Source organism: Harpia harpyja, chromosome Z, assembly GCF_026419915.1.
Source record: "Harpia harpyja isolate bHarHar1 chromosome Z, bHarHar1 primary haplotype, whole genome shotgun sequence".
NCBI classification, from domain to species: domain Eukaryota; kingdom Metazoa; phylum Chordata; class Aves; order Accipitriformes; family Accipitridae; genus Harpia; species Harpia harpyja.
Window position 1 is genome coordinate 95929927 of NC_068969.1, and position 17970 is coordinate 95947896.

Consider the following 17970-nt stretch of genomic DNA (forward strand, 5'->3'; position numbering starts at 1 on the left):
TAAAGGAAGAAAAGCATGTGTAAGTCCTGCTGTGATCCTAAGAAGTAGACCACAGTGTAGCAGACCAGACCAGAGGACCAAGTCACTCTCGGTACAGATGTCTGTCTGAGCTCTACTATGTCTTCTGAATGTATCTAGGGGAAAAGGTATGTGACAATAAGCACTCCTTAAGTCTACCCTTTTTCCATTTCCACAAGGTCACAGAACACAGCTCGGACACAACATCCTGGCTTTTCCAGGACTTGGCCAACTGAACCTCACTCAGTAAAAAAGTAGCTCGTGTGGGGAGTTTTATGGGCTTCTTTAGAGAGGCTTAGCACTCTTTCCTCAATGAGGTGAAATATCATTATAACCTCTAATTAGTATAATTACACAAAATTTCTTGATTTCTATTAAATCTTGCTTCCATCTTTTAAGTATCAGAACCCAGCCAGGGAACACTGACTGTAGGGAACTGCATGGTCATTGGCCTGGTGATCTGCTAAATGGAAAAATGGCCAGCAGTACACCCATTCCCCAAACTGGTCAACCTACTGCTATTTTGCTATACCTTCTGTAGATAGTAGCATTCCTCTCCTGCTGTCTGTGGTAAAAGAAGTGTCAAGAGGATGCAGTTTACTCCAGGATTTTTTCCCCTATAAACTACAGTATTATCCTGCCTTCTCCTAGAGGATGTGCTGCTTTGTAGAATGTATTTGAATGTATCTGTAAGCCTTGGCTCCATGTTTACCAAAACAAAAATAAAAAAATTTAAAAAAATATGTCTTTGAATAATAAAACCCAAATGTGGACTACTTTGGAACAAAAAGAGCCTCAGTAGTCTGATAAACATGGATACTGACAGAGATTTGGGTTGTTCTGGCAGGGTGAATTATTCCCTTCTTCAATAGCTGGAGAAGTAGTTATGGGATTTTTAATTTGTGTGGGTATTTTTTTCCAAAATAAAGTGAAAACAATCTGTAATTTTGCAAAGAAAAAAAGAATAACAGAATTATTCTGGCTGCAAAAATTACCTTAAATAAAGGGAAATTCCAAGGGAGGGAGTTCCCTCATTTGTCAGTGACTGGCAGGTGTGGTCCTGACCTAAAGCTGCAAACAGGCTAAAATATCCCTTTAACTGGCATGTAGAACAACTGCCAGAGAAGAGAATTTTTGAGGTAAACCTGCACACATTTCCCAGTTCTCGACAGTCTGCTCAGCTTTTAAAAAAATTGCATTGTATTCAGTCTGGGTCAGATTCATAAAGGGAATGTACTTTAAAATAGCGGCAGACAAAGATGGCAAACCTGGACAGTTAATAAGGTTCACCTGAGCCCTTAACATGCCAATAAAATCATTAAATTAGGATATATTTTCTCATACAGAACAGGAAGCTAAATTACTAGCAATACAGTTTATTCTTCTGTTTCTGAGCCAGGAAGGCCCAGATTTATTAATAAAATGCTGTGCAGATGCATCTGAAGTTACAGAGAAAAAAAACTTTTCCCTGAAAGGTTCTGGCCAAGACTCTAGGAGAGCAGAAGAGACATGCAGTTACTGAGCAGAGTAATTGCACCTCAGTGTAACAAATTAGAAACAATTGTGTTTCTTTCCAGATAAACTGCTGTTGAAAGTCCTTATGATTTATTGGATTCTTTTCTCAGAATCTGTGATACTACTATATCACAGGTATTACTGGCTGAAAAGAGCCAGTTAAACTTCAAAGTCCAGCTTGCTTTAAAAAAAAACTTCTAAGATGCGTTTTCTATGTGTGTTTCAGCTTAGAAACAATTTTTAATGAAAAAAATGTATTTAATTGCTTGACACATTTATTTTTCCATGGAAAGAAATGTGTTTATGTGACTTTAGGAAAAATAGGCCAATATTTTGCTTCATTGGGTTTTGGGTTTTTGTTTTTAAGATCTTTTACATTGAATAAATCTCCAGGTTGCAGCTAAGTAATTAGTAAAGTCACTTACAATCTTTTTTTGCGTTGTAAACAAAAACATTTCGAAAAAAGACCACTGTGTCCTTTCCAGGTGCTTGGGACATTTTACAGATGGACTCTAAAACAAAGAACTCAGTAATACCCAGTTTACTTAAATTTAAATAATAAGTTTGCACTAACTCCATTTGTTGATCAGGAAATCAGTTATGTTGTAAACAAAAAGAGAACATTTTCACATTAAGAAGGCTTGTTTTGATCTGCTTTTTAATTCAGAAGATTCTAAGGTATTCTAATATACCTTTATATGGTTGTTGAATCAGGATTTTTTTGATGAAATGCATTGATTTTATCTTACGTTCAGACAATACAGAATCATTACCAGTTTTATGTCCAGATGCTAAAATCTTTTTCCAAATATAACTGTCAGTTGTCAAATACATCACTTCCCCTTCAAACACTTCTAACATGTCCGGCTTTATTTTCCCTCTTCTGGAAATAATGGGTGTTTGAAACAATAGCAAGTTACTGCTCCTGTGCTAAACAAGGCAGACCGAATTCCTAAACCTCTTGGGTCAAATGTGGCATGTTGTTAAAAACATGGTACCAAAACCGATTCTTAGCTGGGGTTTCAGCTACATCACAACACCACTCATCTCTGGTCTTGCTACACAGTTCAGCCATGGAGGAGAGGGAGGACGAGTGTGTTTTGTGTGTGCACACACGTGCACGCAATACTGAAGGATGGGAGCAGCATGGAGAAAAAAAACTTTGCGAAGAGAGACGAGAATGTTTTAGGAGATGCCTCTTAGACTGTTTTTCCAGCTCAGTGATCACCTACATGCACAGCCTGAATTTATTTCACAACCCAGAATAACTTTAGCTCTTGTTTCACCCCTCAGGGCACAAACAACACTCTGTATGCTTGCAGTGGCACTAATGCTGTGTTAGCTGTAGAGTTTGTTCCCTGAAAATGGACAATCTGAAATTCTGATGGTTTTGCCTTGTTTTTCTTGAAGTCTTCTTGTTTCTTCCTACATACGCACATTTAGGTGCCTTTGAATTTGGTTAGGGGACCCTTTTTTCTAAATGTTGAAGCTGAGACAATCTTCCTGTGGCTGGCTGAAAGCAAGCTCACTCAGGCTGGGAAGTTACCTTGTGTAGGTGCTGTTCTCAGCAGCTCTGCTCTTGTTTCTTTTAGAGAGGAAATCTTTCAGCCTGCATCAGTAGGAGATTCACATGGAAAGTCATGTATCCTTACTCTTCAGAAGTAACACAATCATATCAGTTCTCAAGACTTAAGCACATGGGGCAGGGACAAACAAGCAACCAAATGTCTGCTGCTTAAAAACAATTCAAGGTAATAAATTTTATTTTCATTTGCAACAAGCTAAGAGTTTATATGTGTCAGCTAATGCAATCAAAACTGATTAATAGCAACTGTTAAGCTGCACTAACTTGATTGCTTCCAGTCATGTGTGCACACCCACTAATTTTCTCTAACCTGAGCAGAAGACAAACCTATCCTTTAGTCATTGATACTTGTTTGTTTTACAGCCTTGCTTAAAGCTAAATGATGATTTCTCTTCTATGAACAGTCCAACAATGGCATTGCTGAACTGGCCTGGACTCTTCTGATTCAGTTCAGCTCTTTTCTGGTTCAAAGTCCTACAGCCTCTGGCTTAATCCAGTCCCTCTTCAACACACAAACCAAACCTCTGCAATGCAGTAGCTTCTTTTCCCTTGCCATTGCCTCAGTGATCCCCAGGCAGATTGGCTTCTGATTTTAGAATGAAAACCAGCTACACCGGTGAAACACTCTGGCAAGTCCATGCTCTGTTTCTCTTTAGGACTGGGTAATTCTGTCAGACTTAGCACAGGCTAGTTGCTCAGAGTTGTCCACCATTCTTCTGTCATCTAAATGGTCTGCTGTATTAGGGTAAGATTAAAGCACTGAAGCTTGGTGGCTGTTTGGGGCAATATGATACAGGTGATTTCTTGAGTTGTCCTGTGTTTTCATATCTTGCACATCATGCTGGCATCCTTCTGTGATGGCCCACTACATCAGTATCTACATGATTTCCTTAGGCAGATTACCCAAGTCAGATGTGCAAATGCAGTCTCTGTGGAAAACATTTAAGCTTCTTGAGCAAGGAAGTAGCTGGGCCTGGCACAAGAGGCCTTAATCTCCTTGAACTCTTCCAAAGGTGCTATGATACTTTCATGGGAGATGGAAGAAGCTTGATAGTGTTCCTATAGCATATTATATGTCGTGCTGAAAAATAGTATACTTCCCATTTTTTGAGTTAGTCAGCTGATTCTGATTCCAGCCCATCCAGCAATCCTGAATGAAGCGTCTGGATTCGATGGGTCTTGGTTCATATCACCATCACTGAGATGTAGTTAGCTGCCCTTGTCACCCAGCAAAGTCTCTTGTTTCTAGTCTGCTCAAAAGCACAGGCACCGTGATATGATGCTGGTGATGCACAGTAAGGTAAATGGGTAACCAGATAATACTTCCTGATACTGCCTGGATTAAATCTCAAAATACTGATTTAAAAACACCTTGGTATTCACTGTTCCTTTTCAGTCCTTTATTCTGTAATGGATATGATCATTTTGTCTTTCCAAGTCTTGAGAGTGCTTCTCACCTTGGGTGCTAATGCAGTTCAACTGGAAGTAAGGTTGTAATTTGAGTAACCTAACAGTGGTGACTTCAACAGAGCATGCTCCATGTATTCAAAGACTTCTTTCAAACCTAATAAAGCATATCTTCAGGAACTCAGATGGTGGCATGAAAAATTCTTGTACAAAATATCCACTATACCTGGAAAGCTCCAGGTACATTAGTACATGGCATATCTTGGTGTGTATTAGTCATGTAGTCACCCACATTTGTTTTGAGCTGTCTTTTGGATCTCTAATCATAAGGTGGCCAGGTGTTGTTTTCTTCATCAACATGCCATAATGGAGTAACTGGATTTGTGCTCCATATGAAGTTAATTGGGGTGTTTGGAAACACATCTGAAGTATTTGCTAGTAAGATTTATGCTGGAGAAATGGTTTTTCCCTTTGGTGTGTCTTCCGAAGTCTAACTTGCTTAGTTAGATAGCCCAAGAGGAACCACTATAACCAGCCCTTCTTTTGGCTGGGGTAATAGACTTTTCAGGGCCTATGGCTTTTCTGAGCCAATCCTCTTTCATCTGGTGAAGCTCAATTGAAATTAAGTAGGTTGAACTCTCCAGTACTTTCAATATTATAGCAATACTTTTGACTAATTAGGGCAAGCTCTCTTGCTGTATTAGCAAGAAGTATCGGGAGGACATAACTGCACAGTGTTCAGAAACACTCAGACAATAGCTGACAAGAGTCTGCTTCATTCAGGGTCTAATTTTTGTCTACTGTGTGATAGAACAAGTGGTTTCAAGTAGCTCTTCATAAAAATCCTTTAAGGTACCTGTTCCCAGAAATAAATAAATGCTCTGGGAAAAACAACCCCCTCCTCTGTAGCTCATGACTCCATCAACAATTACAATTGCTTGCTGTCTCAACCCTAAATCCCAGCCTGCCCACAATGTCATAGACTCTAGCCTTTGTCTTAGATGCCTGATCATCCCTCAAATGGCACTCAGCCTTTCAATGAGATGCAAATCACTGGCAACCCACTGACTATCTGGGAAAAGCTGTAAGCCAGTCTATGTCACACCCCATAATGTGGGCACAACATTGAGAGGTGCCTCATACGCCCAGTCAGCCTTAACTTTTGGAGCCAGGCCTGGGCTATCTCATATTAGGACTAGAAAATTGTTTTCAAAGTCTTCCAAAATTGAGATGATATGACTTAAGCGCTATACCTGCAGAATAAACTTGGAGCACTGTGATTTTGGACTCTGCAAAATAAGTATTGCGAATCAGCCCATTTGGATTCTCCAAATGCAGATGATGATAAAGTGCAAGCTGCAAGGAGCAGCCAGCCACCCCTCCTGCCTGCTGTCCTTAGAGCACAGCTTCTGCTGACTAGTATCATTACATGATGTTTCCATTACCCTATGAGAGTGCAATCTAGAGTCAGATTTCATTGCTGCTAAAATCTGAATCTGAGCAACATGCATATTTTCAGCATACCTAATTCACGTTTCTTGTGTGTTTATTTGGCTTCACCTATAAAATGTTATTGGGGCAGAAACAAAAAACCCTAGCAATTATGGTAAACTATCACCTTACTCTCTGTTCTCCATTTGTGGTTTTGCACGTAGTATATTTGTGTGCCAGCGTATGTGCAAGCAAAACACAAATGTCTCATCTAAGCTGTATTTATTGCATGTTAGTGGACAGAAAGTCTGAATCAGCCTTGTATACAGAAATGAGTGGATGTCATGTTTAATCCAAATTTAGATGTTTATACTGAAAAAGGAGGCTGCAATAGATTTTCTGGTTCAAATAGAAGACTACTTTCATGTTCATCTTCTTTCCTATTTTGTACGTTGTGTGTAGACAGTATGGATTTTCCCTTGCTTTTGTATTTGCTATGTTTCTATATTAAAAAATAATAATAAAAAACGCCCAAATACAGCTCTGTAAAAGTGGAGTCAATTCTTGTGACAATGCGACAAAAGCCTTAGTTCTTGCTGTGGAGCATAGTTCAGGGATTCCAGACAGCCACTGTCCCTTAGCACTTTTCAAAGTCTGTTGGCAGCTTTATTCTTTCAAATGGGCTATGTCCTAAGTTTGTAGCCAGAGAATTCAACACAGAGTACACCAGTTGGATTTAAAGCCTGACTGACAACCTCAGCCAGTACTTATCCTGGGGAGATAAGTGAGTTTTTCATTCAAATGGAGGAGTGTGGCAAACCAGTATCATCATGCTTTAAAGTGGTACAAAGCGTCAAGATTCTTTCCACTAGTCTTATAATTTAGGCTATAAAAATTGTATCAAGATTAACCAGGAATTTTATTTTGACTATATCTTGTCCATGAAAAGGTATGTGTCAAATTGGTGTAAATGTTTTGTACATTTTCCCCCCTCTATGTAGACAGAGCTCTTATTTATCCTGTTTATGTCTCCCATCTGCAACATGTGTCCTCAAGATCACTCACTTGGTATTCTTCACGTATGTCTAGGAAAGCTTAATCTGAGTTTACTATGGCCTTTACGAAGACAAACCTTATTCAGGACTTTCACTGCGAAGCTCCACACTGACAAGTGCAGACTCGCATTTTTAGTGGTCTCTTAAGGTCTGGGACTCACTTCTTCTTAATAGGTATCTTGACTTTTTTCTGACCACATTAAAAAAACACCCTCTCTTTTTTAACTGTATCCTAGCAGGTCTGCAGAGTATCTGTCTAGCTACTCCTCTTATTAGATGATTATATTAAATTATCCCAACTTAATTAAGAAGTAAATGTAACACAGTCACCCTGTCTATCCTTGTGTTAATCTTCCTGCCCGCTCTTCTGTCTGTCCATGCATGCATCTCTAAGTTCCTTTTTAGTGGGGGCAAAGTTAATTACTGTCCTGTAATTGGGATAGAAGAGACAAATTAATGCCAGTCTTGAGGAAAGGAAGCAGAATTTTTGTACATTTTATTTGGCAACAGTCAGCTGAACATGTTCATCTAACTTCTGACTTAGCACAGCACTTTTATCTCTTCTCCAGGGTGGGGACGATCATAGGTTATATTGGGTGAGTTCAAGTATGTCCCATAGGAAAGGTTAGGAAGCAAAACCCAGAAAATTTGCAGAAGGCTAGGTTTCATCACTTTAATATGGTAAATAATTTGCAATGTGTTATATAATCTTTGGTCTGCTAATGGAAATTTGGCTTGTGTTTTGTGTAACAGCAATTCATCTCGTGGACTGTTGTGTGCTTTAGCAGTGTTTTTTGGTGGTGATAAAATTTTATAATTTTAAATTTTCGGGCTATGTGAAAATTATTCTGCTTTCAAATCTGTCTTTCTTTCAAAAAATGAAGTTGTGAATAAGTATGCCAACCATTGTAGTTAACAGAGTCTAACACTGATGTGAACAATTTCTTCTAACCTTAAAGATTAACAGCTCTGTCTATATTTCAAGCTTGTGATATATTGCACAGGGTTTACGCTCCCTCTTGCTGCTTCTGTATATAGATGTGTGGCATTATCCTGTCCAGAATCCAGACAGAATCATCTATCAGCTTCCTTATCATCTGGAAAGAAAACAGCAGGACACTCATACATTGTAGTGTTTACTATACCACAGTACACTGTGGATCAATGGCGCTTTGATTGAATCATATGTTCTTGCTCTTTGGTACAAAAAATAGCACACTTCAGACGTGTCTGCTCCCTTTTTGAGAACTCTCACCTTTTCCAGATTTCCTGACCAAAGTGGATTAAAGATTACTCACCACACTATGCAATTGCTTTTCTGTTCAAGTGCGTCTGGTGTGTGCTAAACTGCTTTGCAAAAGCTGTGGATATGTGTACTTTAAGTATCACACTTTCACCAAAATAATGATAATTTCTGGTATTGTTGCTCTTGACACAAGGGGCATTTGAAAAGTGGAAATTAAATCCTGGGTTGATTTCAGTGCATTAAATTAGTATTTAATAATGCCTCCTCTAAATATAACAAGCTACAGTATTTTATCAGTATTCTCCGATGAAATGGAATCCAGCAAGAGCTAAAGTAGAATGAAGTTTGAAAATTAGAGGAGCGGGGCCATGCTATTTTATATAAAGGAAAAAAAACCTCCAGGGCAGAAAGCCCAAAAATATGTACTTCTTGCCTCTTAGAAGTGCCGCAGTATTCAAAGGGTGGCAAACAGGGGCACTGAATGGGAAGAAGAGCAAGAAAGTACCGCCTCCAGTAAGGAAGTCCACAAGAAATTTTCAGAAGAAGGACCATCCTGTTTTCATAGTTTTGCCAATGTGCACTTTGACAGTTAATAACTATGTTATAGCAGTTGCCTGGGAATTTCAAGCACTGATGAATATTTTGTGCATTTGTGTCCTATGTTGGGCATTCAGAGTGTTTGCCACTGACAGGTGCTTGTGATGCTAAAAAGAACTAGCTCTACTCTATCATCTGGCATATTCACAGGTAGAAACAATTTAATATTTTTGTTCCTTGTCCAGTGCTGCTGCTACTTGTAAAACTTTTCATCTCCAGGATTTTGCCCCTTCATCATTTCCAAATATGGGAATTAGACTAGATGAATAAAAAATGGGTTTGCATATTGATTTTAGATACAGTTTCTATGCAGAATTTGATTGCTCAGAAAACACACTCATTTCTAAGAATTTGCTCAACCATTTGTTTGCTTTTTGCCTAAACAACCTGAGTAACAGATAAAGTGGGTAGGCATGATAAAGACTGGCAAATAATTTACTTGAGGCTTTAGGCTCTTCCATCTTTGCAGAAGTCATTCATATGACTAACACAGGATTCCTTGCTCTACACAGCTGTGCCTTTTTTAAGTGTCAACACAGAAGAGAAAATGGCAGTAGCTATACATAAATAGTGAAAATATTATTTATAAAGGGGAAGAAATGAACAGATTTTACTGAGGAACAGGTAAGCCAGCTGTCACACAGCAGATAATACCATTTCACAGAATTTGAAGACAAAGAGCATAATTTTTTTGGAAGTGAGGTAGCATATATATTCACGCTATGGCTGTTTAAGTGGAGAACAGGAGAGAAAAGGAAAAGATAGATGTGGCTTATCTTCTGCTGAAGCCTTTGTGTAGCTGTGTAACTCATTAAGCAATCCTGATCAGAAATAATAGTCTAGGGCATTTCCTGATGTTTTCATGACCCAATGAAAATGTGAAGAGGTACTAAACCCATCAGGTCATTAACTCCCCTGTTAATGCCCTGAGCTGATTCCTGATGTCTATAATAACTGATTGGATTTGGCTTCATTGGGCAATTAAAGCCTCTGAGTTCCTCCCATGGTGCCATGTTTCTTCTGGTTTAGTGTGAGGATCAGGCTTACAGGCTTTCTCAGCCAGTCTGGGACTGTGGTTTCACTTGAAGCAACACCTTATTCCAACCACTCCTGCAAAGACCTTGTTAAACATGCAGACTTCTTCCACAGACTTCTGTAAAAATCCATTTCTCTGTTTCAACTAACAGGAATAAAACAGATGGTAGTAAAAACAGCCTCACAGATATTAAGCATTATGATAATTTTGAATATTGGGGAGTTTTGTTTCTCTGGTTGTATTTACTGCTTTTTTATTAGGTTTTTACAATACCTGCAAAAACATTACTGTCTTGTGGACAGTATATAAATTGTAACAACGATGTTGTAGCAACTCAAACGCAAATCATATTTCTCTATTTATCAGAAAGCCATTTTCTGATCAGATTTTCATGGATTTGAAATCCATTGTTAAATACTCATAGTTTATGCTTCAACTTAAATAACATTAAAATAGCACCAAAGCAATGGTAATTTCTGCCGAAAGCTGCAACTTGTAACTCATAACAACAAATTCACTGCAAGAAAATACAGGAGAATTAAAAACGGAGTCATACTGGATTTTTGTATTTGGAAAATTTCTTTCCGTCTTGATTGCTGCCATATACTAGATGTGATAACTGAAAACTCCCAAGTTTGCCCTCTCCCTGTTGTCCTCTGGAGAGGACTGACTCCATATCCTCAGTGCTACAGATGCTACTCTTAAGCTCAACAGCCCTTCAGCCTACTTGTATGTACAAGACTATATTTTTTGGAAACGGCTTCAAGTGGCAGCTTTCGGTGCTGAAGCAAAGGAACCCCTCATTCCCTTCCTGCCTCTTCCCTTACAGTGCGTCATCCCAGCACCTTGCCCATACATCACCCCACGGTGTGGGTGAGGTTGCCTCAGCAACACCACACTCTCAGTAACACCCCCTATAGATACAGAAGTGTGAGTCAGTTTAAAAGTTTTATAGGTTTTTATTTGTCTGCAATGCGCTACCCAGCCATCTGCAGTTACTTGCCCATCCAGTGCTCACAAACCTGCTGGTAACCCTTAGTGGGGTGGCTTTCGGTATTTTCAGCTCCATCCTTTGGGATGAAATCTCTGCAGATTGGTCCTGGGTGGTCAGTCACCTGCCCAACCCGCAGTGCAGAAATCAGCTGGTTCATCAGCCATCCCATAGACATGCCAAGCAGTTGGGCAATAACTAAGTTCATATTTACTTTTCAAAGAATGTGTAAAGCAGGGGTAGTGAGTAACTGCAGAAGAATAAAATTGGAGTTACCTACAGTGCATTGTAAAACCTGATTATGTTAAAGCAGTGAGATAAGTTTTCAATAATACCTAACTTACAACTCTGCTCATTTTTTCAGACATGGAGATGACTTGATTGTGACACCATTTGCTCAGGTAGGCACAATTTTGCCATATTTCTCATGCAATCTTACAATTTAAAGGCCAAATGGCCAAACCAGTTGTTTTCAGTTGTTAATATTATATGATATGTTTGCTTGAAACAGGAAAAAGCCATCTAAACAAGAAAGTCATAAACCTCCCATATCCTGTTATACCTCTTTTTTAATGCTTTTTGATTATCTGAAAATTTGAAGTACAATAACACGATAAACACCTTTGATCTCTTTTCAAATACTGTAGCAAACAGTCATGATGAAGACAAATCTGTGCTCTCTGTTATTCTCCTGCTTTTCGTAGTTACAATTTCTCCTTTTGAACAATTTTTATGTATTCAGTACAAGGCAATTTTTAGATGTGAGATAAGTTTTACCCAGAATACTTATATTCCTTTACAAAACCATCTCTATTTTATTTTTCCATTCAGATTCTGTTTTATAAAACATCAGCACAAAACTCTATATGATTTAGATTGAAACTCCACAATTTTTAGCAATAGAGCTGTCTTATCATGTATGAAAAGTTAACACTGGTGTTCCTTGAACTCATGGTGATAGGTTTTACCCTGTAAAAGACAGGAATGAAAGTTAATTCAGTGTAAGTACAGGGGGGGAAAATAAATCTGGAAGTCGTACGTGATTGAAGGTGAATGGAAAAAGAAACATTGAGTCACACAGCAGTCTCAAATAAGAATAAGGTGTCCAGCTTCAGTCTGAATATGCAGGTTGCTTTGGTCTAATGATAAGCTGTTAAAACAATTAATAATGCATTTAATAGGTTATCATATTTAATTATATTGTAAACAGATACAGTGTTTATAAGACACTGGCTGATCAAGTCCTTAATATGAACAATACCTCCATCTTTTATTAGCAGAGAAAAGATTAAGCCAGGGTCTTTTCTAAGAATACTTTAAGGTCTCTCAAATGGTAAATATACTTCAACAATAATGGAAGAGAAGAAATTACAGGAAAAACAAGGGGGGGGAAATGTAAAACCACTTCTGGTTTTAGTTCCTCAGGAAACATAAAAACCCTAACTCTTGGGCACAGAAAAAATACAAATTGTATGCTAGTCAAGCAATCCAATAATATTTACTATATTGAATTCATGTTCATTGTCATCTGAATTTTTATTACAAATTATGCTACATAGATAGGACAAGTTATATTATGCCTAGAAAAACGGCAAATATTACACCCCATTTACGGACATTTTTTCCTGGGACAAAACACCCTATTTGTTTTAAGGGCAGTTTCGTATTCTTGTTGGCATTGAGGGACGTGCTTCAGCAATTGAAGCAGGAGTAGATGAATGTTATTGATGCTTGCACCAAGGTGCCGTAATTGATTATTTGAGAGCTTTTAGTATTTCAGTGCAAAACCCTATTAGCAGTGGTTTAAATCAACCTGTTTTCATTTGCATTGAACAGGAGAAAGAGCACTCACAGGGTGTTATCACACGTCACATTCCCCAACACAGGGGGAATTGAGATGCAGTTGAGAGAGCGTGCCTAATAGAGGGGAAGTGACATCTGATTGGACTCAGGAAAAACATAGCCCTTATCTGAAAGTTATTTGAATATGCAAATCCCATCTCCCAGTGGGGCCTGCTCACAGACTGCATCTGCAGCTAAGCCCAGGGCCCGTTCCTCTGAGTTATGTTAGCAATATCAGGACCTCACTCAGGACTTCAGAAATTGCATCCCATGTGCCAGTACAATGCCTACGCATCGTACAAACTACCCTTTCAATATCTTCCTGGAGCAGTATTTCATCATGTAGATGCATTTTTGTGTTGCAAACAGCAAAAGCACCGCTTTAATCCATTCGGGCTTCCTGGTAGCAGTAGATCATGGCACGTGGAACACACGTTCCAGTTATTTCAAACCATCCATTTTTTCTTCAATTGATCAGGAAGCTTGTTTCATCTGATCATGAGCCACCTGGTGGTAATAGTTCCAGTTTTAGCATTTCAGTTGCTATTCAGCACATCACCATGGTAGTGCAGCTGCACTTCTTAACTGGAGGCAGGGTGGCACACTGTGTACCCAACATAGAATCCAGCCCCAGGACAAGATAATTTACTATTTTTACTAGAATGGAATTCTGTAAGCTAAAATTTAAAAATTTATCACAAGCATATTATTAGTTGCACTCCTCTATATTGTAATACACAGCAACTGTTGTAATTTAGTTATTTGTAGAATTTCGCTTTTCAAGAGAAAAACATTTGAATGATTTGAAATTTAAGGGAAAATTCTGTAGGTTTCGTATCATCAAAAAAGTTTAATTTTTTTAATTCACTTGCAACTGTTTGTGTACAACTTGATTTTGAAAATAGTATTATTTACTTAGGGATTAAACCCAAAGAGGTTTGCAGATGACTGGTTGCTTTTTGCTCACAAATCTAACTCTAGAAACTTTAAGCACAATTGGAACCTCTGTGGACAGAGAAACTGTCACTTAAGCAAATTATAATGAAAAACTGAAATAGTATTTTATGTACTTATACTATAATAGACTTATAAATATTAATACCTTTATACAATAAGTCAAGTTGTTTAGGTCCACTGTAGCCAATGGCCAAAGTTTTTGTTGTCGCTTTTACATTCATTGCTATGCATGTGGGACACCTTGCACTTGTAGAAACTGACAAAAAATGTGCATGTGTGCTAAAGCAGCTGGGGCGCTGGGCAGGGATTGGACATTTCACCCCTGGACCTACAAAACAGTTATCTCACCTGCCAGAAGAACAAGTAGAAGGACATACAAACCAAACAGTCAAGTCTTTGCCTTCTGAAAAAGGAGAGATTGATAATATCTCAGACAGTGGAAAAATCTGGTCAATGTGCATAGTGGTGGGCACAGTAGAGAGACTCCCTTGCAGCTCTTCAGGGACCCGAGTGTAGGTCCAGCAAGGCTCATTAGCCTCCACTCGTCACTGGCCCTGAGCAACCTTGCAGCTCTGCACACTTCTTTCCCCTGCACCCCAGGTGCTAAATGTCCTGTTATTTCAGATCCAATACGTACCTCAGCTAGGTTCATGTTTTCACATGGCATTGTGCCTAGCCTACTAACCGTTCTGAAACTCAGCCCTGTGCTGCTGGTACAGTCATGTCTTGCACTCCAGCAGAGGCAGAGCTAGTAAGCATGGCTGTACCTGAGATCACTCACCAAGGAGTCACTTAGCTACCTTTGTATGTGCTCCCAATTCTCAGTGCACCTGAATATACAGCCAATTTGAGTCCAGCAGGGCTTATTGAGTAGAAACTTACAGCCAGGAAAATCAACTACATTTTTTCATGGCCTGAGACATCTCTGGGAGCCACATAGATATGCTTCTTTGATAATACTAGCATATACAATCTGTCTCAGCATCCTGGCACACATAAACTGAACCCAGGCAGATCAGCTGAAGAGAATTGAAAATGGACTGCAGTCACTGAAGTGTCTTACCTTAATAGGCCCAACTTTTTTCCATTTATGCTTTCCTTCTTTTCCCACCTTCAACTCATCCTTTCCTTTTACAATATTTTCATACTTCAGCAGTTTTTCTTTGTATTGCATGTATTCATTTTTGAACTTTTGAACTCCAAGATCTTCTTTCCCCTTCTGCTTGGTTTATGCCTGATTTCCCTCTGCATATATCCAACATCCAAATACAACATTTGTTAGTGTCACTGTACCCTGGGCATGCAAATTTGATGGCATATGTAATTATTTTTATTCCGTGCTGAATGTAAATTATGTGAGTTTGCCTCCTGATCTTTGGAAAGGAAAACATAATGAAATTAATACTGTCTAATTAGGCAAAAAATGTATTTTTATTATCTTAACTCATTTGGGAATTACCTACGATAGCTAGAGCACTGCCAGTCATTATTATCTCCAGAGTATTTTTTGTCTGTTACAAGCTTTCACTAAATCCTTCTTTTCTTTTCAGCCTCCTACCCCCTTCCTACCTCATGTATAAATTTAAGGGGCTATGAAAAGAAGGTCGTATCCTCCTTGACTCAGACCTCTGGAACCCATATCCCCTTTCCCACCTTTGTAATTCCTAGGACAGGTTCACCAGGGAACCAGCCCAGTCTGTTCTGAGAAATAACAATGGGCAACTCCTGCAAAGACACACCAGTGATTAGTGTTGCTCCTTCCTCCTGTTCCCAGTCTGGTTCCAAACAACTTGTGGTTCCTCTCTGACATCAGCTGAACTGCCTCTCCCTAGTCAAAAGTGCATCTTATTATCCTTACATGGTATAAATTTGCTGCATTTATCCAGCTGCCTTCAGAAGAAAGTGCCTATGCCATTTATAACAAGAAGACACTCTGCTACTGCCTCCACTATCTGCTGTCTTGCATGAAATTAAGTCCAGAAAGAAAGAAGTTCATTTATGTCATCTTTCCCAATGTGCAAACCTTGTAAGAGCCTGCAGACATTTCCCACCTGCTTAGGTGATACCTTCCTCTTACTCTGGCCTTCTGCACAAAGTCCCCAAATGTGCCCCTTAAGGGACTCACTTCTATTTTTCCTGGCAGTCTAGACAATCTCATTCCCTTTGTCCTTTGAGGTTTGTGGGGGCTGAACTGCAAATGGAAGATTCTGTAATCATTTCTTATGCATGAAGTCTTATGCTTGAATAGGCTATTATCTTCCAATCACGAATGCTTTTATGCTCATTTTAAAGAACTAAGAAGTATTCTGTGAAAAACTTGCCTCCTCTTCAAGTAAGTCTGCCTTTAAACAAATAATGAGTCATTTATGAGGAAAAACAAGAAATAAACTATTGCCCTTGTATTACAGACATGTTATTGTTAAATAATGGTCAAAGGCTTCAGACAAACCAACCCTGGAAACCTTTTACAGTTGTTTTGCAATGTCCTTTCCTTTTTCTTTCAGCACAGTGGAATGGAGATAAATCAGGCTCACCTGTGCAGAAATTTAGACTGAAACCATTTTGTCTGTTCCAGGTGCTGGCCAGCCTGCGTACTGTAAGGAATAACTTTGCCGCATTAACCAATTTACAAGATCGGGCACCCAGCAAGTAAGTGTCAATTTTTGGCCACTGAACTTTTTGCAGTGATACTTTTTAAATGTAAACTAAGAATAACAATTAGATGTTACAGATTTCAGTCTGTGCCACCAAATCTGCATAAAATGTGGATGAGTAATGAGTTTATTAATCCCTTAAAGATGCTATACTTGATAGCTGAGACGACAGCCTCCTTGCCTACTAATTGCTCTTGCATTGCTTGCATAAATATATCCTTGCATAAACTTGGAGTGGGTTTTGTGCAATTTACATGATTTTCAATAAATTAGTCATATGTCAAAGATCATTCAAAGATGATCATTCAGGCAGAGTCTGCGTCTTGCAAATGAACCAAAGTGAGCAGACAGCAACACTCATTGTGAGCTACTTGCATGATCTGAACCTAGAACTTTGCCTAACTCATTCAAGATAATGACATCCCACTTATCCACAGTAGTTCATGATTATAAATGAGACATTATAAATATGGTCTTTCTCCAACCATGTTGCAGCGTCACAATTAACATTAATGTTAGTTACACTGGCAAATTTTGTGGTGGAGTCATTTCCCTCACCCAAAATGTGCGTCTCTAGAACTTAGAAGCAATTAGCATTCCAAAGACAGCTGCCTACCATTGCGTATGCAGCGACTGCCACTAAAAGATATGTCCAGCCCCCTCGGTTGGATTATGCAGACCCTGTGTGGCCCCTGCTTGCAGTCATCCACACATCCCTACACAGCTGTGTCAGTCCACCAACTTCTAGCTTTCATCAATGGGCAAAGCAGTCCACTGAGCTGTTTGCCCTAAAGATTATTGTGAAAGGTATATGCAAAATAGTGTGTGGAATGTATATGCAAAATAAGGGAGTGAAAAATAGTAATAATAAAAAAAAGTATTTCAAGTCAGAGAACATGGGAAGTGCAAGCCCTGTTAGAATTATGGTAACTATGTATATAAATTAAACTTTGAGCTAGGTATAAGCACTAGGTATGATTAGGCAGGTTTTTAATGAACTTGTACATTCCTAAAATATTCCTTTTTTGGAGTTCCCAATCTGCAGAGAGGTTTCAGGGTCAGTTGTGAATTCCCTTCTACACTAGAAAGAAGTATCTGTTCTAAATGAACTTTTTCTTTGGCAATGCCAGGGTATTCCAGTCCCAAATAATTTCCCAAGGAAATGTATTTTCTATTATATTGTTCAAGTCATCTGTGAGTTTATCAGGCTTATATCTTTTATTCCTTTTCTTTTAAACAGACGATCACCAATGTGTAATCAACCATCTATTAACAAAGCAACTATAACAGGTAAGAAGAATTAATATGACTAAAATTCCTCTGTGAAACCATCATGGGTTTCTAAATTTAATACTTATTTATAAAAATGTCTCATTGAAAACTGCCTTTTATAATAATAACCTTGTATTCTTTCATATCCTTATATCTGTCTTATTGAAGAGGATGAGTCATGTGTTGACTCAAACTGTCGACTTTCGGTGTTATATCATATTAGCTTTCTGATTTCTGTCGTCTTATCCTGGTTTTAATTTAAGTTTTTTCCCTAATTGTTTTTTTTCCCCTCTATATACCAGTGTGTGACCATGTCATGATTACCTTCGTTAGTAACTTTTTGCAATAAAATGTAGTAGAATGA

The 17970-nt window shown here is 38.6% G+C and overlaps 1 protein-coding gene across 4 annotated transcripts in view; it reads left to right on the forward strand.

Moving 5' to 3' along the window:
* The window catches only part of PDE4D (phosphodiesterase 4D), a 370375-nt gene that overhangs the window by 244058 nt on the left and 108347 nt on the right, over positions 1-17970 (forward strand). For all 4 annotated transcript variants that reach the window (XM_052775619.1, XM_052775622.1, XM_052775620.1 and 1 more), the window contains exons 3-5: positions 11246-11282; positions 16256-16329; positions 17575-17624. In XM_052775619.1, the coding sequence (XP_052631579.1) occupies positions 11246-11282; positions 16256-16329; positions 17575-17624 (161 nt within the window). The remainder of the gene's footprint in view (positions 1-11245; positions 11283-16255; positions 16330-17574; positions 17625-17970) is intronic.